A 27,067-nucleotide genomic window follows, 5' to 3' on the forward strand; every position below is an offset into this window, starting at 1 on the left:
AAAAACTGTATCAGGAAACCAACAATGCAGCAATTTCTTCCAATGCTAAAAACTTGAAATAAGAAAAAGAACTTGTGTGACTGTGTGTAATGGTGCCATCTGATGACTCCCTGCCATAACATGACAATTACATAGGTTTATACAGTAGTTTCTACATAACTCTTTTTAATTGTCTATAAATCTGTTGGTTTCACTCCTATTATTCTATCAGAGGTCTATGTGAAGTTCAGTACACACTGATATCTGAATGTGTATCCTTTAATGTAAAAATACGATATTCTACAGAAATTATCCAAAATCCTACAATTTTTGTTAGTCCTGTGTACTTGAAAACACTGCTTTTTCTTTTCTTTCATAGTTAGCTCCCTCAGGAAAAAGGATACACATACACTGTGGTCTCATTTTAATACCCCATGTATCTTATTACATAACCTCTATTCTCAGATAGAAATCTTTAAAAAAATGTTTTGATCAGGTTCTGTCTCTTGATCATGGCAGACTAGAACTTCTGATTGCCATAGCCCCTAGCCACTCTCCCCCCACCACATAGTGACTACCCCTCACACTGCAGTTTTATGAAAATGTGCTTTTGTCCAATCAGCTGACCTGAAGAAAGAATAAGAACAAGTTTTGAATGTTAGTTAAAAGGTAGGAAATGAGAAACCAACTTTAAGATATGTGTTTTGTACAGTAGAAAAGGGGCCTACTTCCTATATTAATAAATGCATAACAGGGCACAGAACCTACCTAGAGTTTAATGTAACCTGTTTATTGTGTGCATATAACCCTGCCTTTTCCAGATTTTTCCCACGTTTTATACACAGATTTCTCTCAACTGCTTTTTATTAAAAATATATTGAAGGACAATAAAGTAGTCTGTTATGGCTGGTATGGTTGTTTTAATTTATTAGTGATCTGCTCTATAGTCTTTGCAGGGTATCTGAGCAAGTTATCAGCTTGGCCTCAGATCTTGGGCAACCAGGCTGGGAACACATCAGGTCAAGTATGATCAGTAGCTGTGGCAGAGAGTTGTTGGACATAGCTTCCAGCTTCTCAGAGTCAATTAATGCTACTCCTTGTGCCAGTGGGTTATACAGCAGAGCTGAAGCCATGGCTGGCAATTCTTTGCCACAGGGAGGGCCATAATGATGCTGAGGACTTTCAAAGGAGGAATAAGGGGATATTAAAAAAAAAAAACAAAAAACTTAAAATTGAGGCTCGAACAGACTAGAAAAAGCTATGATGTGTATATGGGAAGGAAAGGAACAGCATTTGGAATGCAAAGTTGAGCTGCAGGAAGGACTGCTCAGCAACACATTTGCAAACATTAATTAATGATTAATTACTTCGTACAGTTATACCATAGTGCTTAACATTTCTGTCAAGTGTTTGGATGATTTGAAAAACACCCAGCTTCAAGAACCAGATGCACATTGTTTACATTTATGTTAATGTGAATGACAACAACTAAAACTAAGAGTCAGGTTCTGAATTAAACTGATAAATGCGAAGACCTGAAGCTGCTACTATGTTCTTAGCTTACCACATATTTGCCTATATAATTGAGGAGTGTGGTAGTCAAAAATAGGTATAATTTATACACATAGGTACAATGGTTGCCTTGTTACTGAATTTCCTCACATTTTTATTTAAAGTTAGCCTTGACATTATTTTATTATGGGTTTTTATTCTCACCATCTGCAGTTATTACACGCTTAAAAGATGAACAGATATCTCTCGTTAGCTGTTTTTGTTGTTTTATCTTTCCTTTGCTTTTAATGAGAGCATTAAAAAAGTATCTAACATGTCAGCCAGTGACTAGATTTTGGAGTGGGCTGAGGTCTGTGATTCCCTCAGAGACAATGCCATGCCAATAGAACTAACACTCACACATTATGAAACACTTCTGTTGTCATTATATCTGAGCTGTGCATATCTCAAGGAAACATCTAGAGTGTTATCAGGCTACCTATGATAATGATTTGGTTTTTACTGTAGCCATTTTTGAAAAGTAAAACATCCCCCCCTGAACAATTCAATTACAAAAAAAAAAAAAAACCCAAAAAAACCATTTCATTTGATTGGCTGCTCTAGAATCCAGATCCTCCAAAAGGTACAATGAAATTCTGACTCCATTGATGTCAATAGCAAAACTCCCATTGATTTCAGTGGGGCCAGGATTTCACCCAAAGAGTGGTGGCTCAAAGCCACCTTTCTGCCACTTTCTCTCCCCCAGTCCTGGATCCTCAGAGGTGTTTTAAATCACACAAACAACAACAGATCATTCAGTTAAATCAGGTGTGCAACACATCCAGCTATGCCCTGACACATTTCCTGTGTTGGGAGGACAGGAACCAAGAGCACCTGGCATAGAGCCATTGACTCAGACTTGACATCACCAGGGGTTCCCCTACACAAGGGGTATCCCCAGCTGCTTTCTCAATGCTGTTTTCCAATCTGTCTAATCAGCTGAAAACAGCCAAAAAATTCATTAGTTGGGCTGAATATATGCATGAAAATCAAACTAGAGAAATTGCTCATAGGAAATAGTTTATGTGTCAATTAATCACAGTAGGGATGAATGGTCCTATGTTGAAATTAATTTCTAAAAAGAAATGTAGCTGAATGTATAGAAAGGTACAGGACTGACACCGCTACAGACTGAAATTCCTCTTTTTATCCACTGAAAACCTTTTCCTAAGCAGTGATGTGCCTGTCTGCACTTGAAAAAGCATCTTTTGCACAGAAGGAGCGGGCAAATATTTAAAGGGGCACTTTAAAAAATATGGCTTGTATTAAAGCTTATTTGGACCTTATGGCACTTCTAGCTGTAGGGAGCCTATGTGAGCCCCTTATCATATCTGGATCTGGTGCCAGCAACTCATTTGCTGTGAGCCTGAATACTCCCATTATTGCCACAGCTGTAGCAGTCTCTGAGAAAGGAGTTTCCCTGTGCTATATCCATCCACGCTGTTAGGAGTTCATGGAAGATACACACATATCCCCTGTATCATCCTCTACAGCCACAGAGCTCCAGCAATTCATGAAAAGAGGAGGCATATCTGAATTACTGAGACCTGAAGACATTAAAGCTCTCTCTCTCTCTGCTGGCACCAAACTGCCCAGCCTCAGCCTAGAGTTTTAACAGGCATCAACAAAGAGACCAGTGCCCCTTGCACAAGGAAGACCCACTTTCCCTGCCTAACCACCCTCCCACCAACCAACCATTGGAGTTCTACTCCTTGGCTGACCCACATCACCACGTCAAAAACCAAAGGCAACCCATTCCCAATCATGTATCTCACAGGCAGAGTCTGAAGGACAATCTACCTGCTACCATATGTTACCTGCTGTGAGGAACAACTTAGGTATGGGAGCTACTTACAGCAGTCCTCCTGAAGGGCTGAGAAACAGGAATCATGATGGTTGCATCTAAGAATCCACACAGGATGGAAGAGGCTGCAGCAATGAAAAGTCCCTCCAACTTGTTCTCTTCCAGGTGACCTGTGGCTCACCAGCCCAGCCCAATAAATAGGTGGTGCTTATGGGAAGTGGGTGTGGCCAGGGCATGCACTGATTCATTAGATTGCCTAGTCAGCATCGGTTAGCACAGTTCCAGCTGAAATGAAAAACTGCCAATTTTTGGGGAAATGGCTGTGCAAACACTGCCTGTGCACCTCAGGATGAATTATGCACAAAGGAAGAGTACAATCTGGGCTTCCCTGAGTCAGCTAAGGTGAATTGAAAAGGTGAAGTCTTTTAAAAAGATTTATAACTGTAAAGCAAGTATGCTAGTACATATTGTAATGCAGTGCTGAGTACTTACAGGATGTACTGTTGCAGAAATCCCCTGCTCCAACACCTTACTGTAACTCTACCAGCTCAATCTTAACTAGTCACATTTCAGTCACTCCTTTAATCAACGGATTTTCTCATGTAGTTAAAAGCATGTTCCTATTCCTTCATGACACATCAAAGCAAAATAATGAATGAGATGGTTTTATTATAGTACTAAAGCAATCTTTAAAATGTTCTGTTCTATGCAGACTTCAAAAAAAAAATTCAGTCCCTTTCTTGCCTGTTCTATGCTGTATAACAAGGGTAGGCAATCTATGGCACGTGAGCTGATTTTCAGTGGCACTCACACTGCCTGGGTCCTGGCCACCGGTCCGGGGGGCTCTGCATTTTAATTTAATTTTAAATAAAGCTCCTTAAACATTTTAAAAACCTTATTTACTTTACATACAACAATAGTTTAGTTATAAATTATAGACTTATAGAGAGAGACCTTCTAAAAATGTTAAAATGTATTACTGGCACACAAAACCTTAAATCAGAGTGAATAAATGAAGACTCGGCACACCACTTCTGAAAGGTTGCTGACCCCTGCTGTATATGTTTCCCACCAGCCCTTTCAAAGACACGTTATTACTTCCTGAAACTTTCTTCTGGTGATCCTACTGGATCAGCATTTTCTAAGCATGTAAAATGTATTCAAAGTATAGCTCTGCTATACAAATATGTTATAGGTGTTAAAGCTTGTTCTTTGTACCAATTTACATTATGCAGCTCTTGTAAGTTATGCTGAAAAATTCTAGAGCCCTCTTTCCACCAGGATTTGTATCCTTTTCTTTTAGATCTTTGTAAATTTTACTTAAATATAAAAGTTTAAATAATTCATCTGAGTAGGTTACCATTTCATAATCCGTATATTGATAACAGGAGACCTGTGAGATGGTAGTGGAGGTTTTACAGGTATCTTTGTAACCATGCCATCAAATCCTTTTTTTTTATTATTTCAATCTCTATAACATAAAAAGCTGATCATCGTTATTTGTTGGCCTTGGAAAACTTACCTTGTACATTCAAGTTCAGTATATTTAGTGATGAAATAATTTGAGGATACTATTAAAACAATCTCTTTGAACTGCTCCTTTTGAAAGCAGGTAACATTTTGCTAGATATGCTGTGTCACATTGCTAACCAGACAGAAACAAGTTTCAGAGCATAGCCCAGTTTGCTAAACTGCCTGCTCTTCTTGGAATATCAACTGACAATTAATATACTAGATTGTTTCATATAAAGCTATTAAAATGGACTATCAAGCTCTTGAGAGGCATGACTTTCACAGTTCAAGGCTAGGCAGAAGCAACCACTATGGAATCTATTTTTGGACACCTCATCTTAGGTTTTCAACTCTGTACTGGGGAAAGTCAGGAATAATCAAATATGCACTGACCTACAGTGTTATAAATTATGACTGACAGGGTGTGGGGCACCCTTTTTCCTCCCCTGACTTATGTTGCTGATGCTCAGCTGCATCTCATTTGCCATGCCTCCCATTTGCCATGATGTCAGCTAGGGCAATCATTATCATAGAAAGTACTATACACAACCACTGAGAACAACCGTTAAGTAAGTAATGAACACAAATATGAATGGATAGTTTTAATCAGTTGTCATTACTGATTTAGCATTATTTAAGCAATTATAAACTCATCTTTGACATTTAAATTACTTCACAATCAGATAGGAAGTACACGCATGAGGATTATCAAAGTCTCAGACACTAGTCACTGTAATGTTTATTAGCACTGTAACGCCATTGCCCTCAGTACCAGGGGATCCTATGAGAGACTACCTAGTCTACTTCACTTGTGCTGATGGGAAAGACCTTCTGGTATCTGAATGAATGCGAGTTCTCAATAGTTACGCACATGCAGGACATATTAAGATATAAGAACTGGAATGCCTGTGTTGCTCATTTTACTCTGTAAAAATCTGTCTTTAGAATGTATTTTTATTCTTGGAACGGGACAGCTCATGTCTGATATTGAATCTGCTCTTAGAGATTTTGGGAGAGATTCATAGAACCCTGCACCTGAATCCTTCCTGCGCTGTCATACTTTGCTTACAGCATGAACAAGGCTCAGGCATCCCTGTCTCTCATGTTGTTTGCCAGACTGGCTACCTTGCTGTGTTTTTATACATTAACTTTTTTACAAGGATAAGTTGTTGGCTTATCGCTCAACCCCTAACCTGGAGGGCTGTGGATTGCTTTCCATCTGGTTCCTACCCTTGGACCTGTCTGGGTTGGGCGGCCCTATAGGTATTAAATCTCCCACCAGTATAACTCTCAGGGTCAATGGAACATGCAAGGCTTCCCCACTTCATCACGAAGCAATCCTCAGGAAACACACAGAACACTAGACTGACTCCAAAATTCTGGAAAGACTCCCACATTGTGAACGCTGATTTTCATGTTTGAAGAAAAATCAGGCTTTTATTAACCAATCATCAAATATAGTATGATGCAGGGTGTGTGTGCATTGTAGGCATTTTTTGTTGTCTGAAATGATAGTTCCTTCCACTAGGAGTGTTGCTATTCTAGCTTTTGGAAAAGTATATTTGAATTTTTCCTCTCTGCCCAAATGTATTGTAAGTGATATCTGACATTCAGTACTGGAAATGACCGGGTATTCTGATATGGTGAACTGTTTATTTGTAGTTTGGGTGACATTTCTCAAATTCCCATGGGCTCACTTCTGCCTGTAAGGCAGACCTTCGTCTTGCAGGGCTGTGAATTGGGCCCTTTACCTACATGTGATTCAAGAACAATCCTCTGATGGCAGAGAGATGGGACTATATTACCTAACAAGTAGAGCTGGTTAACCATTTTTGGATTAATCATTTTTTCATTAAAAATGTTGATTTGTTAACACTTAAAATTTTAGCAAAACAGGGTTGGGAGAGTTGACAAATTTCTGGACTTCCAAAAACATAGAAAATGTTTTTTTAAATTGCCAAAACATTTCATTTTGACATTTTTTAAATAAAAAATTCCTGTTTTCTGGTTTTTCCTTTTGAAATGTAAGCTAATTAGACTGAAAAAAGTTATAGAAAAAAGGCTGACATTCAAATGAAACTTTTTGAAATTATCAACGCATTCTGATTGACCTGCAACAAAAAAACCTGGAGTTTTCAGTTCCCAAATATTTTCACAATTTCAATTTTTCATCCCAATTCGAGAAGGGAAAAATGTTGAACTCTTAAAAATATTTGCAAGATGAGAAAATCATTTTGCAGCCAGCACTACTAACCAGTCTCTTCCATCTCTAGATTCATACTGTACATACAAAAGAAAAAAAAAACACATCAAGGACTACTAATAAGTACACAAAGTACACAAGTGTGTTTATTACATTTTTGCAAGCACTTTGTTCTACATTTCAAAAACGCCACCATCAAGCTGTTGGCACATTTATGTACAAAACAGATTAATTGTAATGCCTGCTACAAAGCATTCTTTGTGAAAATACAAACTCTAATACCAGAGAAAAGCCAAAAGCATCAACATCATTACATGAGTTTAAAAGACATAGTTTTAAAAATCGTCACAAACTGTTTAAGACACTAAACTGAAACACTACAATATAGAATCCAAAGGAGGTTCATAGTACTTTTTGCAGAACCGGTACTGCACATACCAGAAAACGGTTGACCTCGTAAGACAGCCTAAGTGTAAAAAAACAAAAACAAAGGAACAAAAACAAAAACAAAATCCAAAATCAATCAGCTGATACTACTTAATGCATAACCATGCCACAAATAACTATAGTATTACCTTCTACTTACTACAAGAATTGTTAAAAATTACTGATGATGCATGACTAGTAATAGTACAAAGAAGAGTTTTACTCAAGAACTTTTATTAGAAATGCACTTACACTGAGAGAGAATTCACAATGGTCCAATAAGTGCACAAAACTATCTAGGATTTTTAACACTGACAAAAATGTCTTGTCAGGATACATCACTTTAAAAGACAATTTACAGCATTCTTGTAGCGTTAGAAATAGGCAAAAAAAAAAAAAAAAAGCAAAAACAAACACCAAATTTGGTCCAATAATACTGATTTTTGTAGGGTTAATTTATACAGGTACTTCCTTCAAATTAATGACTTACCTTTCTGTTAACATTTTCTTACTCAAAATAAAAGTTCAGCTATATTTCTACACTTCCATACAATAAGCTCTGAAGGGGCCTTTTACCTCACTTTAACATAATGCAGGTAAACCAGTATGTGTAGGAAAGCTGCAAGCCAAGCTATTGCATTTATGGAAGCCTTCTTGAATATATCACATACAATATATGTATATAGTTCAGACAGGTGCAATCCATTAAATTTTTTAAAGCAGGTAAAAAACTTCTGACTCTAAGGTTGCTGTATTTTTGATATATCACTTTCATAAATGTAGCTAAGCAGTAATTGCTCACATCAGCACATGAACAGCTCCAATTCAGCATAACCATTGTTGAATTACAAAGAGATCATTCTGCACAAACCTACGCATAGCTATATGATTTAGTTAACATTTGTCTATATACTGTAACTCTTTAAAGGTAACCGTGGTATAACATCCTTTAAACAGGCAAGAGGCCATGCATTATTAGCACCACGGTCTGCATGCTCACAATATAAACAGGAATACTCACCAATAAAACTTTGAAAGAGAATATTCTTTAAGAACATCAAGAATAATACAATGTTAACAAAGATAAGAAGCACTTTTTTTTTTACCTACTATTACAAATTTAGAAATTGCACCTTTAATTGTTTAAAATGTTCTTAGGACCCACAATCAAGACGGCGACTAGGCCATCTGGCAAGACTTCCAAATATGAAGGAAACTCATCAGTGTGTTTTCTCTAGATATTGTACATAATGTGCAATGGTCCCTTTGACGTATACCTGTAGTTAAAGTAGATACTGAAATTAAAACTAAAAAGTATAAAAAGCTATTTTTTTCAAAACCATATAAGAAACAATGCAAAGTGTTATGCATAACACATACAAAGTGATTAAAAAAATCAAACACATCTCCGTATTTGACAATAGTTAGTATCCTCGATCAAACAGAGCTAATTTGTTTAAGAGGATTCAGGAAAGGCTGTTTAGGAGCTTTGCAGTAGAGAATGGTCACACAAACTATTAACTAATTAGGAAACCAAGTGCTAGACAACCAAAAATTGTACCTGGGCGATTTACAAGTCACCCTAACTATCTTTTGTGAGAAGCACTTTCTTTTTTTTTTTTTTTTAATGGTTAGATGGCCTTTAGTTAAACAACAAAGCATTCAAATGTTAGAAAGTAAGACAAGGTTTCTCTTATGTGTATGCATTGAGCCGCTCTTTAGAGCGGGTAGAATGAATATCATGAAGTTCTTGCTCCTCCTTTGACTTAATATCCTCATACTTTTGCATTCTGCACGCATCTTTCACATAGGCCCAGTTAGCAGACAGAACCATGAGATAATGAACCTGTAAGAGAGGAGATAGGGAGTTAGTAACTAAATGCACAGAAACAGAATATATTCAAAGTATTGAATATTGAAAAATTAAGATCAAGATGTTTAGATGGGATCAAAATGCACTGAGCAGAGCAGGTTAGGGAGTGGAGTGCAAAATTGGTGTAAAGCTCACCTTTGAACTTCATTGATCCTGGGGCTATTCTGTGCATGGCATGTTCCCTCTGCCCTGTGATAGAGCAGCCTACAGACTGCTCTAACTTACATTTGGCTGCAATGGCCATAAGGCCAAAAACATAGAGGAGGATCAGCATGGCACAGGGGTGTCCCAGGCATGCCCTCTTTCCCCCTTTTTGCTAGCAGCAAGGAGAGTGTGTGACAAAAGAGCCCCTCCATCAGCCGTACATCACTATTACAATCAGTCTATGGATCTGGTTCAACATAAGGTGTAGGTGGTTTCTGATGCAGGAGAAACTGTGTACTCTGAAGTAGATGCCCATATATCTGCTTGGCTCCAGGCTTCTTAGAAAGGCCAGAAATGCTTGAGGAACTGCCCTGACACATAGAACCTGGGAAACTAGTGGAGACATCTTTACAGAAGGCAAGGCGACAAAGCCATCCTGAATTTTCTTACAAAGGAGGAAAAGGAAAGGCTCATCTATAAAGCAGACTTTCATGTTAACTATTATAATTAATTAGAATCAACTTCCGAACACACCCCCAATCTAATCCAATTGGGTTGGGGGCACGCTAAACAGGGCTTCGAACTCAGGGAACCTTGGTCTCTCCAAGAACAACAAATATAAATTGGTGATCTTGTACTAGGAACGTTCATTGACACTGGCTCCAGAAAGGTGGTCTTGATTCAAATGGACAATAACGTCTATGTGGAAGAAATGCTGCAGATGTAAGAGTGGGCTTTGTCCCACAATTTCTGATTATCCTTTAACTGGCATGGAAGGAGATCATGCACACAGTCAGTGTGAGTTGATCCATGCTAGGTATTCATGAATGGTCTCTGTATCAGGGAGTGTTGGAACAAAGAGGGAACCCTGGTGATGGATCTCTGCCACACAACTGAACAAGAAGCCTCATTCACCTCTGATAGTAAAACTCCTGGCAAAGCTCAGAAGAGACAAAGGTTTGGTAACCCTGATCACTCTATTACGGCCCAGGCAATTGGCTTTCAACTTTATTGATCTGGGATTGCAGATGATCAAAACTAATCCCATCAAACAGAGTCTGCCCTGGCACACAAGGCACATTGTTCTACCCTAATCTGGAACCTTATCCATGAAAGTTTGGCTCCTAACAGGGCAAAGTTCCACAGGTATTGAGTATGTGAGGAATGGGGGCTCAGGTCCTCCTGGCCATTTGACTACCATCTACCAGAAGGATTTGTGATTGGAAAAGGTACAAATCTTTCTCAGAGACATGGAGAAAGGCAACATAGAGAAAACAGGACATTTTTTGTTGATCTACACATAAATGTTTGAACTTCTTTGCCAGTTTGAAACAAACTTGAAGACTAACTCCCTCCAGTTTCATTTTGGCCTATCATGAGCTATTTAAAAGTAAACAAGTTTCTCTACAGCCCCATGTTAAGTAAAACATGTGTCTGACACACCGTAAGCCCCTCCTCCCCATTAAAAAAATCATAGTACCACAGTCCTGACAAACCCAATGAAATTTCCTTTGGAGCTCAAGTTTATAAAAAGAAAGTCATTTTCTAGTGGCAATGACTTAAGCTTGTAGAACTAAATAAAATTCTGGATCTAATGACTGATCCTCAAGATACTAAGTTTTAAAATAATAAAGTGATGGTTTATATTTATGCAAGATTCTGCTCCAACATGATTTTGGAGTTCCTTTTTAATGAGTCCATTACACTGCCAACATTCTTCCCATGACTACATGTCCATAGAATCGTAGGATTGAAAGGAACGTTGAGAGGTCATCTAGTCCTTCCCTTGCATTCATGGCAGGACTAAGTATTAGCTAGACCATCTCTGGCAGATGTTTGTCTAACCTGCTCTTAAAAATTTCCAACGATGGAGATTCCACAAACACCCATTCTTACTGTTAAAAGTTCCTTGGGGTTCTAGTTGGAGCACAGTGAAGCCATTAGGAAGTCTGAAGGGCCATGATCCATTTGCTGTGTGTGTAAAATTCTGACCACAGCAACTTTTCACATAGGCCAAAAGTCCAAAGCTTGGTTTGAGCTGGGGGCCTAGTTAACAGTGAACAATATTGGCTAAGAGAAGCTGAATAAACAGCTTCTTACTAGATAAGCATAGTCGGCAGAACTCCAGATGGGGAGTGGTAATTAGTGCCCTTATCAGAAGTTACAGACATACCAAACTTTGGACGGGGCCTCAAATGTCCACTCCTTAGTGCAGGAAGGAGATAGCAAATACCCTCCCTAGAGTTCCATACCAGCCTAGAGTTCATGGAGAGGCCCTAACATGTCAGTATGAGATATGACATCCTCCCTTCCACAGATGCATCCCCCTTCCCCCCAGATACCAATGTTAGCTTTTAGGAGCACAATGGGGCACCCTGAAAACAATTTCTATTACCATATACTTTTCAATGTCTTTTGTTTTAACCCACACAAACATACCTGTTGGACAACCGGAAGAGCTACCTCATTGCCATGGACCCCCAAATCAGAATTCAACTTATATATTTTATAATTATACTCTTTATACATTGTTTGAGAAAAAACACCTGTGTCTCAACAGTATGTTGCATGTTAACCTGAACCCTGGGTGGGGCCATTATGTAATCTTTTAGACTATTGGCTTATCTTGTCTTGCTGCTAGGACCTATCCAGGGGCTCGGGACCTCCCACCCCATCGCTTCCCTCCGCCCACAGATAACCTATATAATCTATTGTAATCAATTGCTTGGATGTGTCTCTGAGCCTAATAAGCAAAGTGACACTCCGCCAGCACTGTGCGTAAAAAACCCACGTGCTTGACTCTACACGGTGTCCATTTTGTTCCTTCAGAAAGGGGCTCATCCGGGATGCAAGCTTGTGAACTGATTGGGGAGCTGAGACTTACATCCAAATAGGAGAGAGTATGTTTAATTTACCACCTCATTAAACCAGGGATAGAAGTCTCTCATCCCCTTCAGATACATCTTGTTCCCACTTTTTAAAATTTAAGTGCAAAGGAACCTAGACACGTGTAATCCAAGCTTAGGGGTTAAATAGGGGTACCAATTGGAAGGATAGATGAGTGCAAGAGGGTTATATACTGTTTAAACTAAGGGGTGTGTTACGGAGGACTTGGACAAACCCCAGCAAGCGATTGGCCATGAGTTAAGCCCAGAACTGGCTGGGTACGCAAGCCATAGGCAGTGCGAAGTGGTGGTCCCATTTCCTCATTGCACATAACATTGCAAGCCCATTTTGTTCCTTCAAAGTCCATGCAACTTTTTATTTCATTTGACACCAATATCCTAAGCAACACTGATACTAAGAAGGCCATGTCTCAATGGCCGTCTAATTGAATTTCACACTTCTATGATCTGGCTGGCCTAAAGCTAAAGGACCATGTCAAGGTTCATTCAATCTGAAACAGGGCAGCTTCCACTGCCTGCCTCAGGTATATTTCAGTTTCAGAATTATGCCAAGCAGCACATCGTCCTCATTCCATGCTCTTATGAAGCCCTATTCCTCTCATTTGGTCTTTAGGGAGATATTCTGATTCAGTCTTTCAGTATTTATGTCCAAAGTAGGGGAGTTCAAACTCTTCTGCCCCCTAGAATTTAATTTGGATGTCCCTTATTTGAGTTAGCCAACATTTTGAAAATTTTCTTCCCCTCTGAATGCATCCTATAAGCTTCCCATCATATAAGGCTGTTTTTTGGGAGCCAATCTACTCACCGCACACACCATTAAAAAAAAACAACAACACTTTTCTTTCTTATTGCTATTGGTCCTGTTGCAGCATTATTGTTTACACCTTCTTACAGCAATATCTCAAGCCACTTCCTCTCCAGAAGGAAGAATCCTGTTCAGCTTGCATCTTAAAACAATAGGAATTATATATTTTTGTAATTCTGCTTCTCTGCAGATATCATACTGCAAGATTCTAACTTAACCATCACCCCTCAGAGTTGGGAGAAATATCAATTTGTGTTTTTATTTATATATGAACCTTTCGGTATTCTTTCTACTTCCTTCAGTAAATTTAATATTTATTGTTTATATTGCTATTTGTAGAGCCTTTGCTTCCTACTCATTCAGGTACTGACAGGAAAGCTCTAAGAACAGCAGTTTAAAAGTGCAGGATGGTGCCTAACTACAGATAAGTGTGGCTGTTTCTTACTCCTGTCTGCTACCACTGTTCTTGGGAGCCAAAAAATGTTTAGAGCATGAGAAGTTCTATCAGTCTAGTCCTTGAGTGGTGCAACCCAGAGTGAGAACCTTGCAAGAGAACAGATTATTTTTCTCTTTCCAGAAGGCCTGTAATGTTAATTTTTATATGACATATCAATTAAAAATAGACAGGTACTATATAATAACTTGCCAACAGACCCATTCATTTTTCAAGCTGGAAAATGCATCTGGGTTAATGAGCATGTAATTAATTTGTAAACACAAGCAATTGTATCCTTAATATACAACTCTGAACTCAAAAGATAGGGTAGCTAGGGAGAAGAAAAGGTCCAAGGGTCAAATGATTTTGCTCTTCAAAATAAGTTTACAGCAGAATGTGTTTCTTAAAAAAAGTATTTCCTTGACAAAAATTTAGATTCTTCTATATTTCAGCATTTGGGGATGGATGGAGTTAGCACTCGTGAACAACTCTTTTCTTTCATAATAAGACTAACTCTGACAACTGTATAAAGACACTAAAACAAAAATCCCATTCCTGTTCAGGAAGGCTAGTGAGGAGGAAATAGATCTGCACACATGAAGTAATTTGGCGCTTGCAGATATCCCTATATTCAATGGTGTTAATATAATACAGTATATGACTGTTGTGACTATACATGTTCTTAAAAAGTAATTAATTGTAACATTTAAGCTTCTCAGAAGTCCCTGGGATTTTAGATGGAAAAAATTCTTAAATATAATTCTTAAATGACTGGTGATGAACACAAAAAACGTGATTGTTGTAGACAAATATCTATATTCTGGCTACAGCCAGACACTTGTATTAAATCTTTGAATTTTAAAATAGTTTTATCAATCTGCAGCTTTGCAAAGGACTGATGTTTGAATATCAATGATCTTGTTAAAAAGTCTCAATTCATTAATGGGAAAGATCTGTCATTGTTTCGCACAGGCAGGAAAACAGCCAAGGCAAAAGGGATGTGTTTTAACTAGACTGCATCTTTATTCAATCATCTGGGAACTATCCCACAATAACTTTTACAGTGCAGATTATCTTTCTTTCTTGTTAGAGGGCTGCCATCAGCCCTTCATCCCTCCCTACAGGGTCTCAGTCTGGTGCTATCTCCACCTCACCACATATGAAGGTTAGTGCTAGGGGGAAAGGGATGTCTCCTTGCTGTACAGCACATTAGAAGCTCCAAGCAAGTTCCCCAGCTTCTTTAGGGAATTCCTTCCCCATAGTCTACTTTCAATTCCAGTTTGTCAGGGAACCAGACCTCCTATGGAACGAGTATGCGTGCTGGACAGCTGTCAAGTGCAACAATTTGAATCTAATCTCCTGTCCTATCCATTAGGTCACTGGGCTGCTGTGTGTAGGGCAAAAAAAACCCAACACCACCACAGACATGCTGGCCAATCTGGCAGAGAGGGGAGCTGCTTGTGCAATAGGCAGTGGTAGCCAGACCATAGGGGAAAAGATTTATATGGCCTCCCATCTGTTGCACAAAAACCAACAGTCTTCCTCAGAGCTCCTGCCTCTTCATCCTGCATCTTCATGATTTGGGAGAGGGAGGTTTTTTAACCTCCCTCTCCCAAACATGAAGATGTCATTCTGGTGAAGGAGGAAATCGTCCTTAAAGAGAACCATCCCTTTTTGTCCATGCAAGTCAAAACAATGAGCCCTACCTTTGAGGCTGAGTGTGTGCAGTTTGAAGGTCTGTGCCTAAAAAATGATGTATCACAAATAGGGCTGTCAATTTATTGCAGTTGACGCACGTGATTAACTCAAAAATATTAACTGCAGTTAAAAAAAGTAATCGTGATTAATTGCACCGTTAAACAATAGAATACCAATAGAAATTTATTAAATATTTTGGATGTTTTTCTACATTTTCAAATATATTGATTTCAGTTACAACACAGAATACAAAATGTACAGTGCTTACTTTATATTATGATTTTTATTACAAATATTTGCACTATAAAAATGAAACAGAAGAAGTGGGCTGTAGTCCACGAAAGCTTATGCTCTAATAAATTTGTTAGTCTCTAAGGTGCCACAAGTACTCCTGTTCTTTTTGCGGATACAGACTAACACGGCTGCTACTCTGAAAGAAGAAATACTATTTTTCAATTCACCTCATACAAGTACTGTAGTGCCATCTCTTTATTGTGAAAGTGTAACTTACAAATGTTGATTTGTTTTTTTACATAACTGCACTCAAAAACAAAACAATGTGAAGCTTTAGAGCCTACATGTCCATTCAGTCCTACTTCTTGTTCAGCCAATCACTAAGACAAACAAGTTTCTTTACATATATGGGACATACTGCTGCCTGCTTCTTATTTATAATGTCACCTGAAAGTTAGAACAGGTGATCACATGGCATTTTTGTAGCTGGCGTTGCAAGGTATTTACATACTAGATATGCTAAACATTCATATACCCCTTCATGCTTCGGCCACCATTCCAGAGGACATGCTGACGATGCTTGTTAAAAAAATAATGAAATAATTAAATTTGTGACTGAACTCCTTGGGGGAGAATTGTATGTCTCCTGTTCTGTTTTACCCAGATTCTGCCATGTATTTCCTGTTATAGCAGTCTCGGATGATGACCCAGCACATGTTCGTTTTAAGAACACTTTCACAGCAGATTTGACAAAACGCAAAAAAAGGTACCAATGTGAGATTTCTAAAAATAGATACAGCACTCAACCCAAGGTTTAAAAATCTGAAGTCCTTCCAAAATCTGAGAGGGACGAGGTGTGGAGAATGCTTTCAGATGTCTTAAAAAAGCAACACTCCAATGCAGATACTACAGAACCGAAACCATCACAAAGAAAACCAACCTTCTGCTCATGGCATCTGACTCAGATGATGAAAATGAACATGCATTGGACCACCCTACTTTGGATCATTATCAAGCAGAACCCATCATCAGCATGGACACTCGTCTTCTGGAATGGTGGCTGAAGCATGAAGGGACATACGAATCTTTAGTGCATCTGGCACATAAATATCTTGCGATGCCAGCTACAACAGTGCCATGCGAAATCCTGTTCTCACTTTCAGGTGACATTGTAAACAGGATGTGGGCAGCATTATCTCCTGCAAATTGTAATCAAACTTGTTTGTCTGACCGATTGGCTGAAGTAGGACTGAGTGGACTTGTAGGTTCTAAAGTTTTACATTGTTTTATTTTTGAATGCAGTTATTTTTTTGTACATAATTCTACATTTGTAAGTTCAAGTTTCATGATAAAGAGATTGGACTACAGTACTTGTATTAGGTTGTAATAAAAATAAATATAAAATGAGCACTGTACACTTTGTATTCTGTGTTGTAATTGAAATCAATATATTTGAAAATGTAGAAAACATCCAAAAATATTTAAATAAATGGTATTCTATTATTGTATAACAGTGCAATTAATCGCACGATTAATTTTTTTAATCGCTTGACAGCCCTAGTCACAATCATTCTAGATGGCATATTGCTAAGACGGACTCTTTGACGTTAACAAAAATTACCACTGCAAATAAATAAAATATGTCCTTTCAGATTCATCATCCCAATTCAGGAGGGAGATTAAATATTTTCAGCTAAAACACTCCCTAAAATTCGTATTTCCCTAGAAAACAGCATCCAAGCCACAATTTGCCATCCGTTTTTTGGAAAAAAACATAAATTAGTTTAATTTTCCAATACTTCAAAATCTGCAGTCACTGTTCAATGCCTGAGGGCCAAACATTGCCTTTTGGACACATGCAACAGAGCTCCAGTGTAGTCAATGCAAGCACTTGAGGGCAGAATTAGGACCAACAGGTCTGGTTTTTTGGCTTTGCTAGCACATATTTAGAATAATAGTTTATTATGGATAAGGTTAAGGGCAGTCAGGGTACAGGTAGGAGGTAAGGTCCTGGGGGGCAGTTAGGGTGTGTGGGGGGGTCTTAGGATGGGGCAGTTAGGGGACAAGGAACAGGGAGGCTTAGGTAGGGGGTGGGGTTCTGGGGGGCAGTTAGGAGCAGGGGTCCCAGGAGGGGGCAGTCAGGGGACAAGGAGCGGGGGGAGGGTTGGGGGCTCTGAGGGGGGTGGAGAGTGGGAGGGGCAGGGCTAGGGCAGGACAGGGGCGGGGCTAGGGCAGGACAGGGGCGGGGGTAGGGCGGGGCTCCTCCCGTCCTCTTTTTTGCTTGCTGAAATATGGTAACCCTAGTTAAATTGGTTTGAGCAAGAGAAGGACTGAGAAGGCATCCGCGCCCCAAACATAACATGAACCTTATTTCCGAGTCAGATACATCCCCAACTCCCATTGAGACTGCTGTGTGGGGCCTAGCAGTCTCTCTATAAGACCCCACTGATGCTCAGTCATTCCTATGTTTAGAGTCGCTCTGCGTCTTCCTTTCTATTTATTCCTCAGACTATATTGCATGCCTATGGGAAATCTCCCTTTTTACATAAAGATATGTGCTATGGGGCGGAAGGTAAAATAGCCCCCATTATGGCTCCTGCCACCACAGAACGTGTGGAGATTTGAAGCTTGTTTTATGCAAGCAGGGAAGTCTGAATGAGGATCACCAATAGGGCAAAATTGGTGGTTTGGATAAAGCAGCATTGCCTCTAAGGAACTGAATAAAAAGGCTGAGAGCCAAAAGCTCCTAAACCTCAAAACCTCCTCTGCCACAAAATCACTGTGCAGCCTCAGAAGCCTACTACTTCCCAGGTGTGGAAAATATTAAATGATACGCAAGTGCTAAGTGTTTATTGTTAGCTGAACTTTCAAATACTTATCTGAACCAACGATCCTTTCACGAATTTCCCATCACTAGAGAATATAGCTTAGATCAGCCATGCAGTAGAAATATAATTTTCTCTTTAAAATGGTATGGCATTAGTATTTCTTCTTGATGCAGAATAGTCTGCTTTTGGAAGAGCTGAGAGTTAATCACTTAATGGGGGAAGGATAGCTCAGTTGTTTGAGCATTGGCCTGCTAAACCCAGGGTTGTGAGTTCAATCCCTTGAAGGGGCCACTTAGGGATCTGGGGTAAAATCAGTACTTGGTCCTGCTAGTGAAGGCAGAGGGCTAGACTTGATGACCTTTCAGGGTCCCTTCCAGCTCTATGAGATAGGTATATTTCCATTTATTATTATAATGTAATATAAAGTACTGATCATTCTACTTACACAGTACTTTTCATCTTGAAGCAATTAAATATAATTTTTAGACATTAATTTTCTTGCTACTCTGTCACAGTAGCAGAGGTAGCTGTATTGTAGATGTGGAAACTGAGGCACAGAAGTTGATTTGTGCAACAGGGCTACTAGTTCAGACCACTTGACCATTCCCTCCTCTCTCTCTCTCTCTTTGCCCAATATAAAAGTGTAGAAGATAGTAAAAACTACATCTTCAATTTGTAAGGATGAACAGTAGTTTTCTAGCTGGTTTGGTGTAAATGAAACATAGTTTTCATAGGTGAAAAAATAATCCCCCAAAAAAGCATTATTATTAATAGGCTTGGAAGGATTAGATTTGTATCAGTAAATGTTGATCTCAGTCACAAATTGACAAAAAATATTTCCATCGATAATAATGAAAATTTACAGATTAATAAATTTTCAAGCAGCATTTCTCTTATTTTACTTTAGAGTTTGATTTAAGGCAATTTACTTTATGTGTATATTTTGACATGTGATGTTGACAGTTTGTGTTTTAACTGTTATAAAGCTTTAACTTTTTGAATCTCAGTGTCTACTGTCATTAAATTTTTGTCTGGACTAACCACATTATCTGCTCCCCGATACTTCCTGCAACTGTGAACATTTAAATGAATAAATATTTTTTAAAATGCTTAAAAATAAACATTGATATTATTGGTCAAAATTTTAAAATAATAAAAATGGAATTCTCCCAAACCTAATTATAAATCATATTTATTGCAGTGGTACGTAGGGGCCAGCCACAAATGGTGCTTAGCACTGTACAGACACAGAGTAGCAAACAGTCCCCATTCCAAAGACTTTACAATTTAAATAGTCACAACAGATGCGGGGCAAGGGATATAGCACACACACATATACTTCATGACAAAAATAACACACTGTAGAGATAATTTTGGACAATTTAGTGTTATATTTTTGGAAAATTCTACCACATTCATAGCAATAAACAATGTTCATTGGCAAAAATGGCAAAATTTCCTCCTGGATAAAATCTAAGAGCTCAAGCTCTTCCTCAATCTCTGCAAAACGATGTTTGTCATTTTAACAGCAGCAGCATAGCTGAAAATGAAAATGAAGAGACAGTAGGCAGGCATCTGCACGCAGAGGAAGGCATGAGGAAGAAAAAGTTTGGTGGGATTGCTCTGCGGTTTGCCCCAAAGACCCTTCTAAACACAGCAAAGAAACAGATACTTAAAGGAATTTTAATATTAAAAAATCAGAATATGCTATTTAAAGGAGGCGCTAACATAAAATAGCATTTTAAATTAGTAATTAAAAAAATAGTTAATGGTATCCCTTTAAATTCTTATGCCTTATTTTTTCTAGTAGTAGTTGAATTTATTTTTCAGCTACTAATTCTACTGCTGACAGTAATGTATAAACAGGATATGTCAGTGATTTAGATGTGGCTGTATGTTCAGGGGCAGTGTATCCAATAGCTTACCATAGCAATGACTGCTGCTCCAGCTCCAGCAAGTGCAACAATGAACAAATGGAATGTCATGTTTAGCTGTAAAGAGGACAAAGAAAACAAATTTCATAGTAATAACTCTACATGGAAACCAAACAAAAAGCCAACATCTGACAGAGCAAATGACTACTTTCCTGCTGCTATTGTTCTGCAGAAGTTAACAATTCAGTAATATTTTTGACCACATTCACTGCTGGCATGGTTGATATGAAACTACAGTGCTTTTATTTTCAGAGTACTATGTGAGTGCAGAAACGCCATCTATTTTGTTTTCAGAGTTGCTGCAGTCTGTAACCAAGGAGATTTACATGCACTAGTGTGAAATCCTGGCCCATGAAAGCCAACGGCAAAACTACCATTGATTTCAGAAGGGCCAGGATTTTAACAAGTGTGTTCATTTATGGAGATATTACTTTTGTTTGTTCATGTTGTTTTCTTTGATTTAAAATAAGAAAAATAATAATCTGAATTAAAATATATGGTGTTTCTTTATGGAAAAAATACAACAAAGTGTGGATCCATCAAAGTCATGGGAGTTAGACTCCTACACCAGTGGGAAAAAATGGTCCAGTGAGTTTAAAAATGTTACTGCTCCGTTACAATATAACCATAATTTCTTCCATTTCCTTGTACTCTCTTTTTTTCTAAACATAAGGACAATAGTGTTTTTCATAATTTCTTCTCACCATGTAGCAGACACATTAACCTTCAGTAAAATCTCAAATTAAAAGTTGCAGGTTTAATGGAATGTAATTACAAAAATAATAGCTGAAGAAACTATGTTGATGGAGTATGTTTTCTAGGAAAAAAGAAAAGCACTATATTTTTCCTTGTGCCTTCATTCTATCACTTTGTCTACGATTAAAGAGTTAAGTGTCAGAGGAAACCATATATGCCAGTTACTTCTTACTAAAATGACTATTATGGATTTGGCAAATAAAACTTAGCCCATTTACTCACCTCAGTAGATTCACACATCCTCAGGAAATTTTCAGACATGGTGCAAATCTTCTTTTCCTCTCCAATAGTTACAATTCCTGAAACACATGAAATATTCACTAGATTTAGTATTCAAAGCATTCAGTAGATTTGTTCAAAGGAGCTGAGGAATCCAAATTCTTGGATGTTAGGTAGAACAAAGCAACTGTGGCTCATATTTTACATAACAGGAAAACAACCTCTTAGATCTTCAATTGGTCTCTCTCATTGTCATGAAGCTGACATGTTACCCTTTTGGTAACAGTATGAATGGAAGCAACACAGAGAATGATTCCTTAACCCATTTTTTATATTTTCATTTTGGATTTTATTAATTCCAACCAACAGGGTATTCAAATATTAGAAAATAACTTTCAGCCAGTGCACATATTAGGCCTGTTGGCACACTCAAAAACATTCTCTGTCCTTATGCTGAAGAATGTGCTAGGGTCAGGATCCAAATTTGCTTGTCTGGTGCAAAGCATCTGTTAGAGGCTATAAAAGTATGTTACCCAGAGGTGTGCTTAATCATCTGTTGATAATGAATGCAGCTGCTTACAGTAAGGGAAACAAGAAGCTGCTGTACTGTTCCCTTTAGCATGTGACAAAATACTAAATCACAGATTAGCCTGTTGAAAACTACAGTGTTACTGTGCCTTCCCTGTAGGGGATCAGTGGGTTTTTTTGCAGGACTTGCAAACCAGATGGAAACTGTAAGGATTATATAAATAAAATACAGATGCAAACGTTAACAAAACAAAAGCCCCATACAGCATTTCCAGAGATAAGCATTGACCTTTAAATGTCTCTCAGATCACTTATCTTCTGGGGAGCAAAGTAAGAAGACTAGCTGTTATTGAATCATATCAGTCAGAAATGGAAAAGAACAATCCATCAAATCCACTTCTTCCAGATCAGGACGGAGACCTGTTGCCTGGATGATACTGAGGCACTCTTTCTTCCTCTATTGCTAAGCTATCAGATAGACAAAAGAGCTACAGGAAGAGGCTTAGAATTGACTAAGCAAAGACTAAGGCAGGCAGAGTACAGACATTCTCTTTGCAAGGCACAGGAGCCATGCCCCTGCCTCTTCCCAGTCAGAGAATGGATACTGAGACATGACAGGGAAATGACACAAGAATGTCCTCAGTTTAAAGCTATGTCTGTCCCTCCTCTAACATTTTGAGATGTTTCTCATTCCCCGCTTCAGCACTGCCTTCCTCCTTATTTCAGTCTTAACTCTTCCTTACGACTTATGTCCCTCATCTCCTTTATCATATCTGTGAATACCCTCCACTTTGTTGCCATCTTTCTAAGCTGACCAGAATCGGGAGCAGTTTTCCAGCTGCAGACTCACTACAGCCATTATCACCAGGAAGGTAGCAGTTTCCAACTAATACGTGGTACCACTGTGTATACAGATCAATACTACATTTTTATGCTGTATTGCACTGCAAGCTCATTGCTAATTTTCTGTCTATTGCTGCCCCTACACCAGTAAGTCTTTTTTACTGCTTTCCAGTACCCCCACCCTCCTACTGTATATCTGGGTTTCAGATTGTTTCCCCTGTATGTAGCAATTTGCATTTTTCCTAGTTGACTCAGTCATATTCTTATTTCCTGTTCATATTTCTAATTTCTCTCAGCCTTTTTGCATGTTTTCTCTATTTTCAGTAGCGTTTGCAATAACTCCAATTTTAGTGACATCTATGAATTTAACTGATGTGCCTTAAACCTGCACATCATTGAAATGATAGAATATAGAATTACTTTTTTGTTGGTTTGTTTACCAATTTAAATACATATTCTGCACCTACTTGTAAGGTATTAGACATACTTTGGAAGCATCTAGGGTTTGCAGACAACATTCCCAAGAAATATTTCTAAAAGGCTGTTTTGTTAAATGGGTTTGAAGTCTCAATTCATATTCACCATACATCATTCACCTACCAAACTGACGAAGGTCCAAGCAGAGATTAGCCCCTTCCACTAAGGTGGTATTTCGGCAAATGGTCCACAGATTGAAGTACATGTAAACAGGCAGAGAGGTGAAAGCTGTGACCCCTAGCCAGGCCAGCATGAAGATGTATGTCAGCATAATAAACTATAAGAAATAAAAAGGAGAAAGAGATAGAAACAAAACCAGTAGAACTTTTAAAAAACTCTGAAACCAGAACAATATTCCATCACAAACACAGAACCATACCCAATATGCATGCAGCATTCTCAGTGTTGTTTTTTGTTGTTTGAAAGTTCCATTACTTTGTGTTTAATAGATGTTTGTGATCTGCCCAGAGTAAGGGGCAGTGCACTATTGTGCTGCCTCTGGAACAGCCCAGGAGCGAGATTATGGCTCCAGAGTCACAATTTTCCTTCTGAGCTCCCCAGTGCTCCAGGGTCTATACCTGATCCAACATACATCACATGATGTGCTGATGTAACTACCTCACTGGGCACCATGGGGACGGTGTGGAACCAGCTCTCTGCTCCTCTTCTCCTTCTAGACAGGAGAGGATGTAGTGGCTCCAGTGCAAATAACTGGTAGGAATGTAAGGGAGCTCCTTGTATGATTCTATGCTACCTTGTGTGCTCAAGCCACAATTTGGCCCATAGCTAAAATGAATCACATGTCATTGCAAGCAAAGCATCTCATTGACTTCAATGTGCATTGGATCAGACACAATGAGGCACCTCTCTCATGTGCTTGCAAGCCTGAAACTAATACAAAGGGATTTCTCATTATAAACAAACTGGAAAATGTACCTCCGTCACTAGGCAAATCATTGAATCATGTTTTGTAAACTATGTTGCAGCTATGTAGTCTCCGAGTGCTATTATTTTAACCTCCGGTTTCTGGAGTAGAACAATTTAAAATTCTAGCGGTGTATTTATAGCAACCGCTGAACTCCATTTGACTTCAGATCCAAAACCCATGTTGGCCCATGTAACATCTAGAAGCAGTGAGTATGCTTCAGTGTCACAGTGCTGACTATCTGAGACAACTAGTACAGTATTCCATTAATGATTGCTCTTTTCTTCTTTTGTACTGAACAAGTAAAGTGTGTAAAGACCCGAAAAATATGCCAAACTGCTAAAAACAATCACCAAACCTGCACTTAAACACTGCAGCCAAACACCCACATTTTGGTGGTTTCAGAAATGGACATTGATTGAGATTTTGCAGTGCTGCCCCATATTGAGGAACTAAATTTTTTTTAGTATGTTTCTGAAATAGTTGCACAGTCCCTGGGATGGGGTACCTCCCCCACATAGGCATAAAAGAGGTTAACCATGCCTTGCCCCAGAAGTAGCAATGGAGGTGAGTACTCCAAGCAGCCCAGAGGGGGTGCGGAAAGCACAGCAAACCAGGGTGGAGTTTCAGGGAGCAACCAATCAGGGCCCGGCATGCTCAGATAAAAGGGACCTGCAGGGCAAAGTAGTGAGCAGTTGCTACTGGGAGCCCAGGGAGTAAGGACTGCGTCCCTGGAGGGCTGAGAGAACTAAACACCTTGGACAGAGCAGCAGGGACTAGGGAAGCAAGTGGGAGCTCCTGGCTGGCTGCTGGGACTGAGCAGCTGAGTGCCCTGAGGTGAGGGTGAAGAGGATGCTGGGGCTATGGGGAAGAGGCCCAGGAAAATATAACAGCATTGACGGAGGTTACAGAGGAGTAGCAGGAGGCTGCTAATTACAGGGTCCCTGGGCTGAGGCCCGGAGAAGTGGGTGGGTCCAGGTCCCAACCACTAGGGAAAGGGGTGGACGGTTGTACAGAAATAATCCCCACCCAGAAGGGGGAAAACATGGATGGCGACCTAGCCAGAGGGCTGAGTCGCAAAGAGGATGCTGCAGTTCTGGGAAGTGAGAGGGGATCTGTAGGTGGGAACAAAGACAGATTGCCAGCGTGCAGATTGTGGATAGGGCAGTCAGTGTCAGGCTAATCCCCAGCAAGACCAGAAGGAGGTACCAGTCTGGTGATGAGGGCTGCACCTCATGGTAGTCTCAATGACAGCCTAAAGTCTGAATTCCTACAATACATATCAAACACTGAATCTGAGAATGAGGAACTAATCTAAGTAATTGATCTGAATGATCTGCACAACAAACCAGGAAAAAGCTAGACCTTAAACAATGAGGAAAACAGCAACACATTTTCTGGTTCCTCTAAAGAAAGTTCTTTTGCATAATTTAAAAAAAAAAACAAATATAAAATCCAGTATGAGGACTTTATATCACTGTAATACTGTGACTATGTTCCTGTCTATGTTACTACAATAAAAGAAAGCTAAACATGGCTAGATGTAGAGTTAAGTAGCAGTATGCACCAATTTACACCTGTGATAGACCCAGACCAGTTGGGAACAGCAGAGTAGCAGAAGGGAGATATACTGGTCACTGGATAAGTAGTTTTCTGTTCCCTGAGTGACCAGAGCAGGGGCTGCTCCAGGCTAATAGACCACCTGACTCCAATTAACCTGCTAAGAGTCAGGTGAGGCAGTTAAGCCCCTGACTCTAATTAAGGCCCCTCTGATGCTATAAAAGGGCTCACTCCAGTCAAGCCAGGGTGTGTGTGTGTGTAAGGAACTGGGAGCAAGAGGTGTGCAAGAAGCAGAGAGTGAGTAGGCGTACTGCTGGAGGACTGAGAAGTACAAGTGTTATCAGACATCAGGAGGAAGGTCCGGTGGTGAGGACAAAGAAGGTGTTGGGAGGAGGCCATTGGGAAGTAGCCCAGGGAGTTGTAGGTGTCGTGCAACTGTACCAGGAGGCTCTCTAAACAGCTGCAGTCCACAGGGCCCTGGGCTGGAACCCAGAGTAGAGGGCAGGCACGGGTTCCCCCCATATCTCCCAACTCCTGATCAAACACAGGAGGAATTGACCTGGACTATAGCTTCTACCAGAGGGGAAGGTCTCTGGACTGTTTCCTGAGCCACAGGGTGAATCTGTGAAGTGAGCAAATCCGCCAATAAGCGCAGGACCCACCAAGGTAGAGGAGGAACTTTGTCACACACCATAGACAAACCCTGCCCACCATTAGTAGAGTCTGTTCCTCTATTACATGAACTAATGAAAGACCAAGAGATAATGAAGAATCAAGAAGAACTCCAGAACCTTGAAAAGATAGTGCCCCTCTAAGGGTCAAAAATGAAGTAAAACAGACTTCCCCACACAGTTCATAAGAACGGCCATAATGGGTCAGGCCAGGGGCCCATCTAGCCCAGTATCTGATTTTCCAACAGTGGCCAATGTCAGGTGCTTCAGAGGGAATGAACAGAACAGGTAATCACTGAGTGATCCATCCCCTGCCATCCACTCCCAGTCTGGCAAGTAGAGGCTAGGACCACCCAGAGCAGGGGGTTGCATCTCTGACCATGTTGGCTAATAGCCGTTGATGGACCTATCCTCCATGAACGTACCTAATTATTTTTGAATCCCATTATACTTTTGCCCTTCACAACATCCTCTGGAAATGAGTTCCAAAGGTTGATGTGTGTTGTGTGAAGAAGTACTTCATTTTGTTTGTTTTAAACCTGCTGCCTATTAATTTCATTTGGTGAACTCTGGTTCTTGTGTTATGTGAAGGAGTAAATAACATTTCCTTATTCACTTTCTCTATACCATTCATGATTTTATAAACTTCAATCATATCCTCCCTTAGCTGTCTCTTTTTCAAGCTGAACAGTCCAAGGCTTTTTAATCTCTCCTCAGATGGAAGCTGTTCCATACCCTTAATCATTTGTATTATC

General features: G+C 39.4%; 1 protein-coding gene across 2 annotated transcripts in view; it reads right to left on the bottom strand.

Moving 5' to 3' along the window:
- Positions 1-7,169: 7,169 nt before the first annotated feature.
- GPM6A (glycoprotein M6A) overlaps positions 7,170-27,067 on the bottom strand; it is a 332,458-nt gene continuing 312,560 nt past the window's right edge. For both annotated transcript variants that reach the window (XM_034772037.1, XM_034772035.1), the window contains exons 4-7: positions 23,280-23,433; positions 21,312-21,388; positions 20,325-20,390; positions 7,170-9,321 (exon numbers count right to left, since the gene is read on the bottom strand). In XM_034772037.1, coding sequence (XP_034627928.1) covers positions 9,169-9,321; positions 20,325-20,390; positions 21,312-21,388; positions 23,280-23,433 — 450 coding nt within the window. In that variant the 3' untranslated portion in view covers positions 7,170-9,168. The remainder of the gene's footprint in view (positions 9,322-20,324; positions 20,391-21,311; positions 21,389-23,279; positions 23,434-27,067) is intronic.

This window comes from Trachemys scripta, chromosome 5 (genome assembly GCF_013100865.1).
Source record: "Trachemys scripta elegans isolate TJP31775 chromosome 5, CAS_Tse_1.0, whole genome shotgun sequence".
In the NCBI taxonomy this organism is placed as follows: Eukaryota; Metazoa; Chordata; order Testudines; family Emydidae; genus Trachemys; species Trachemys scripta.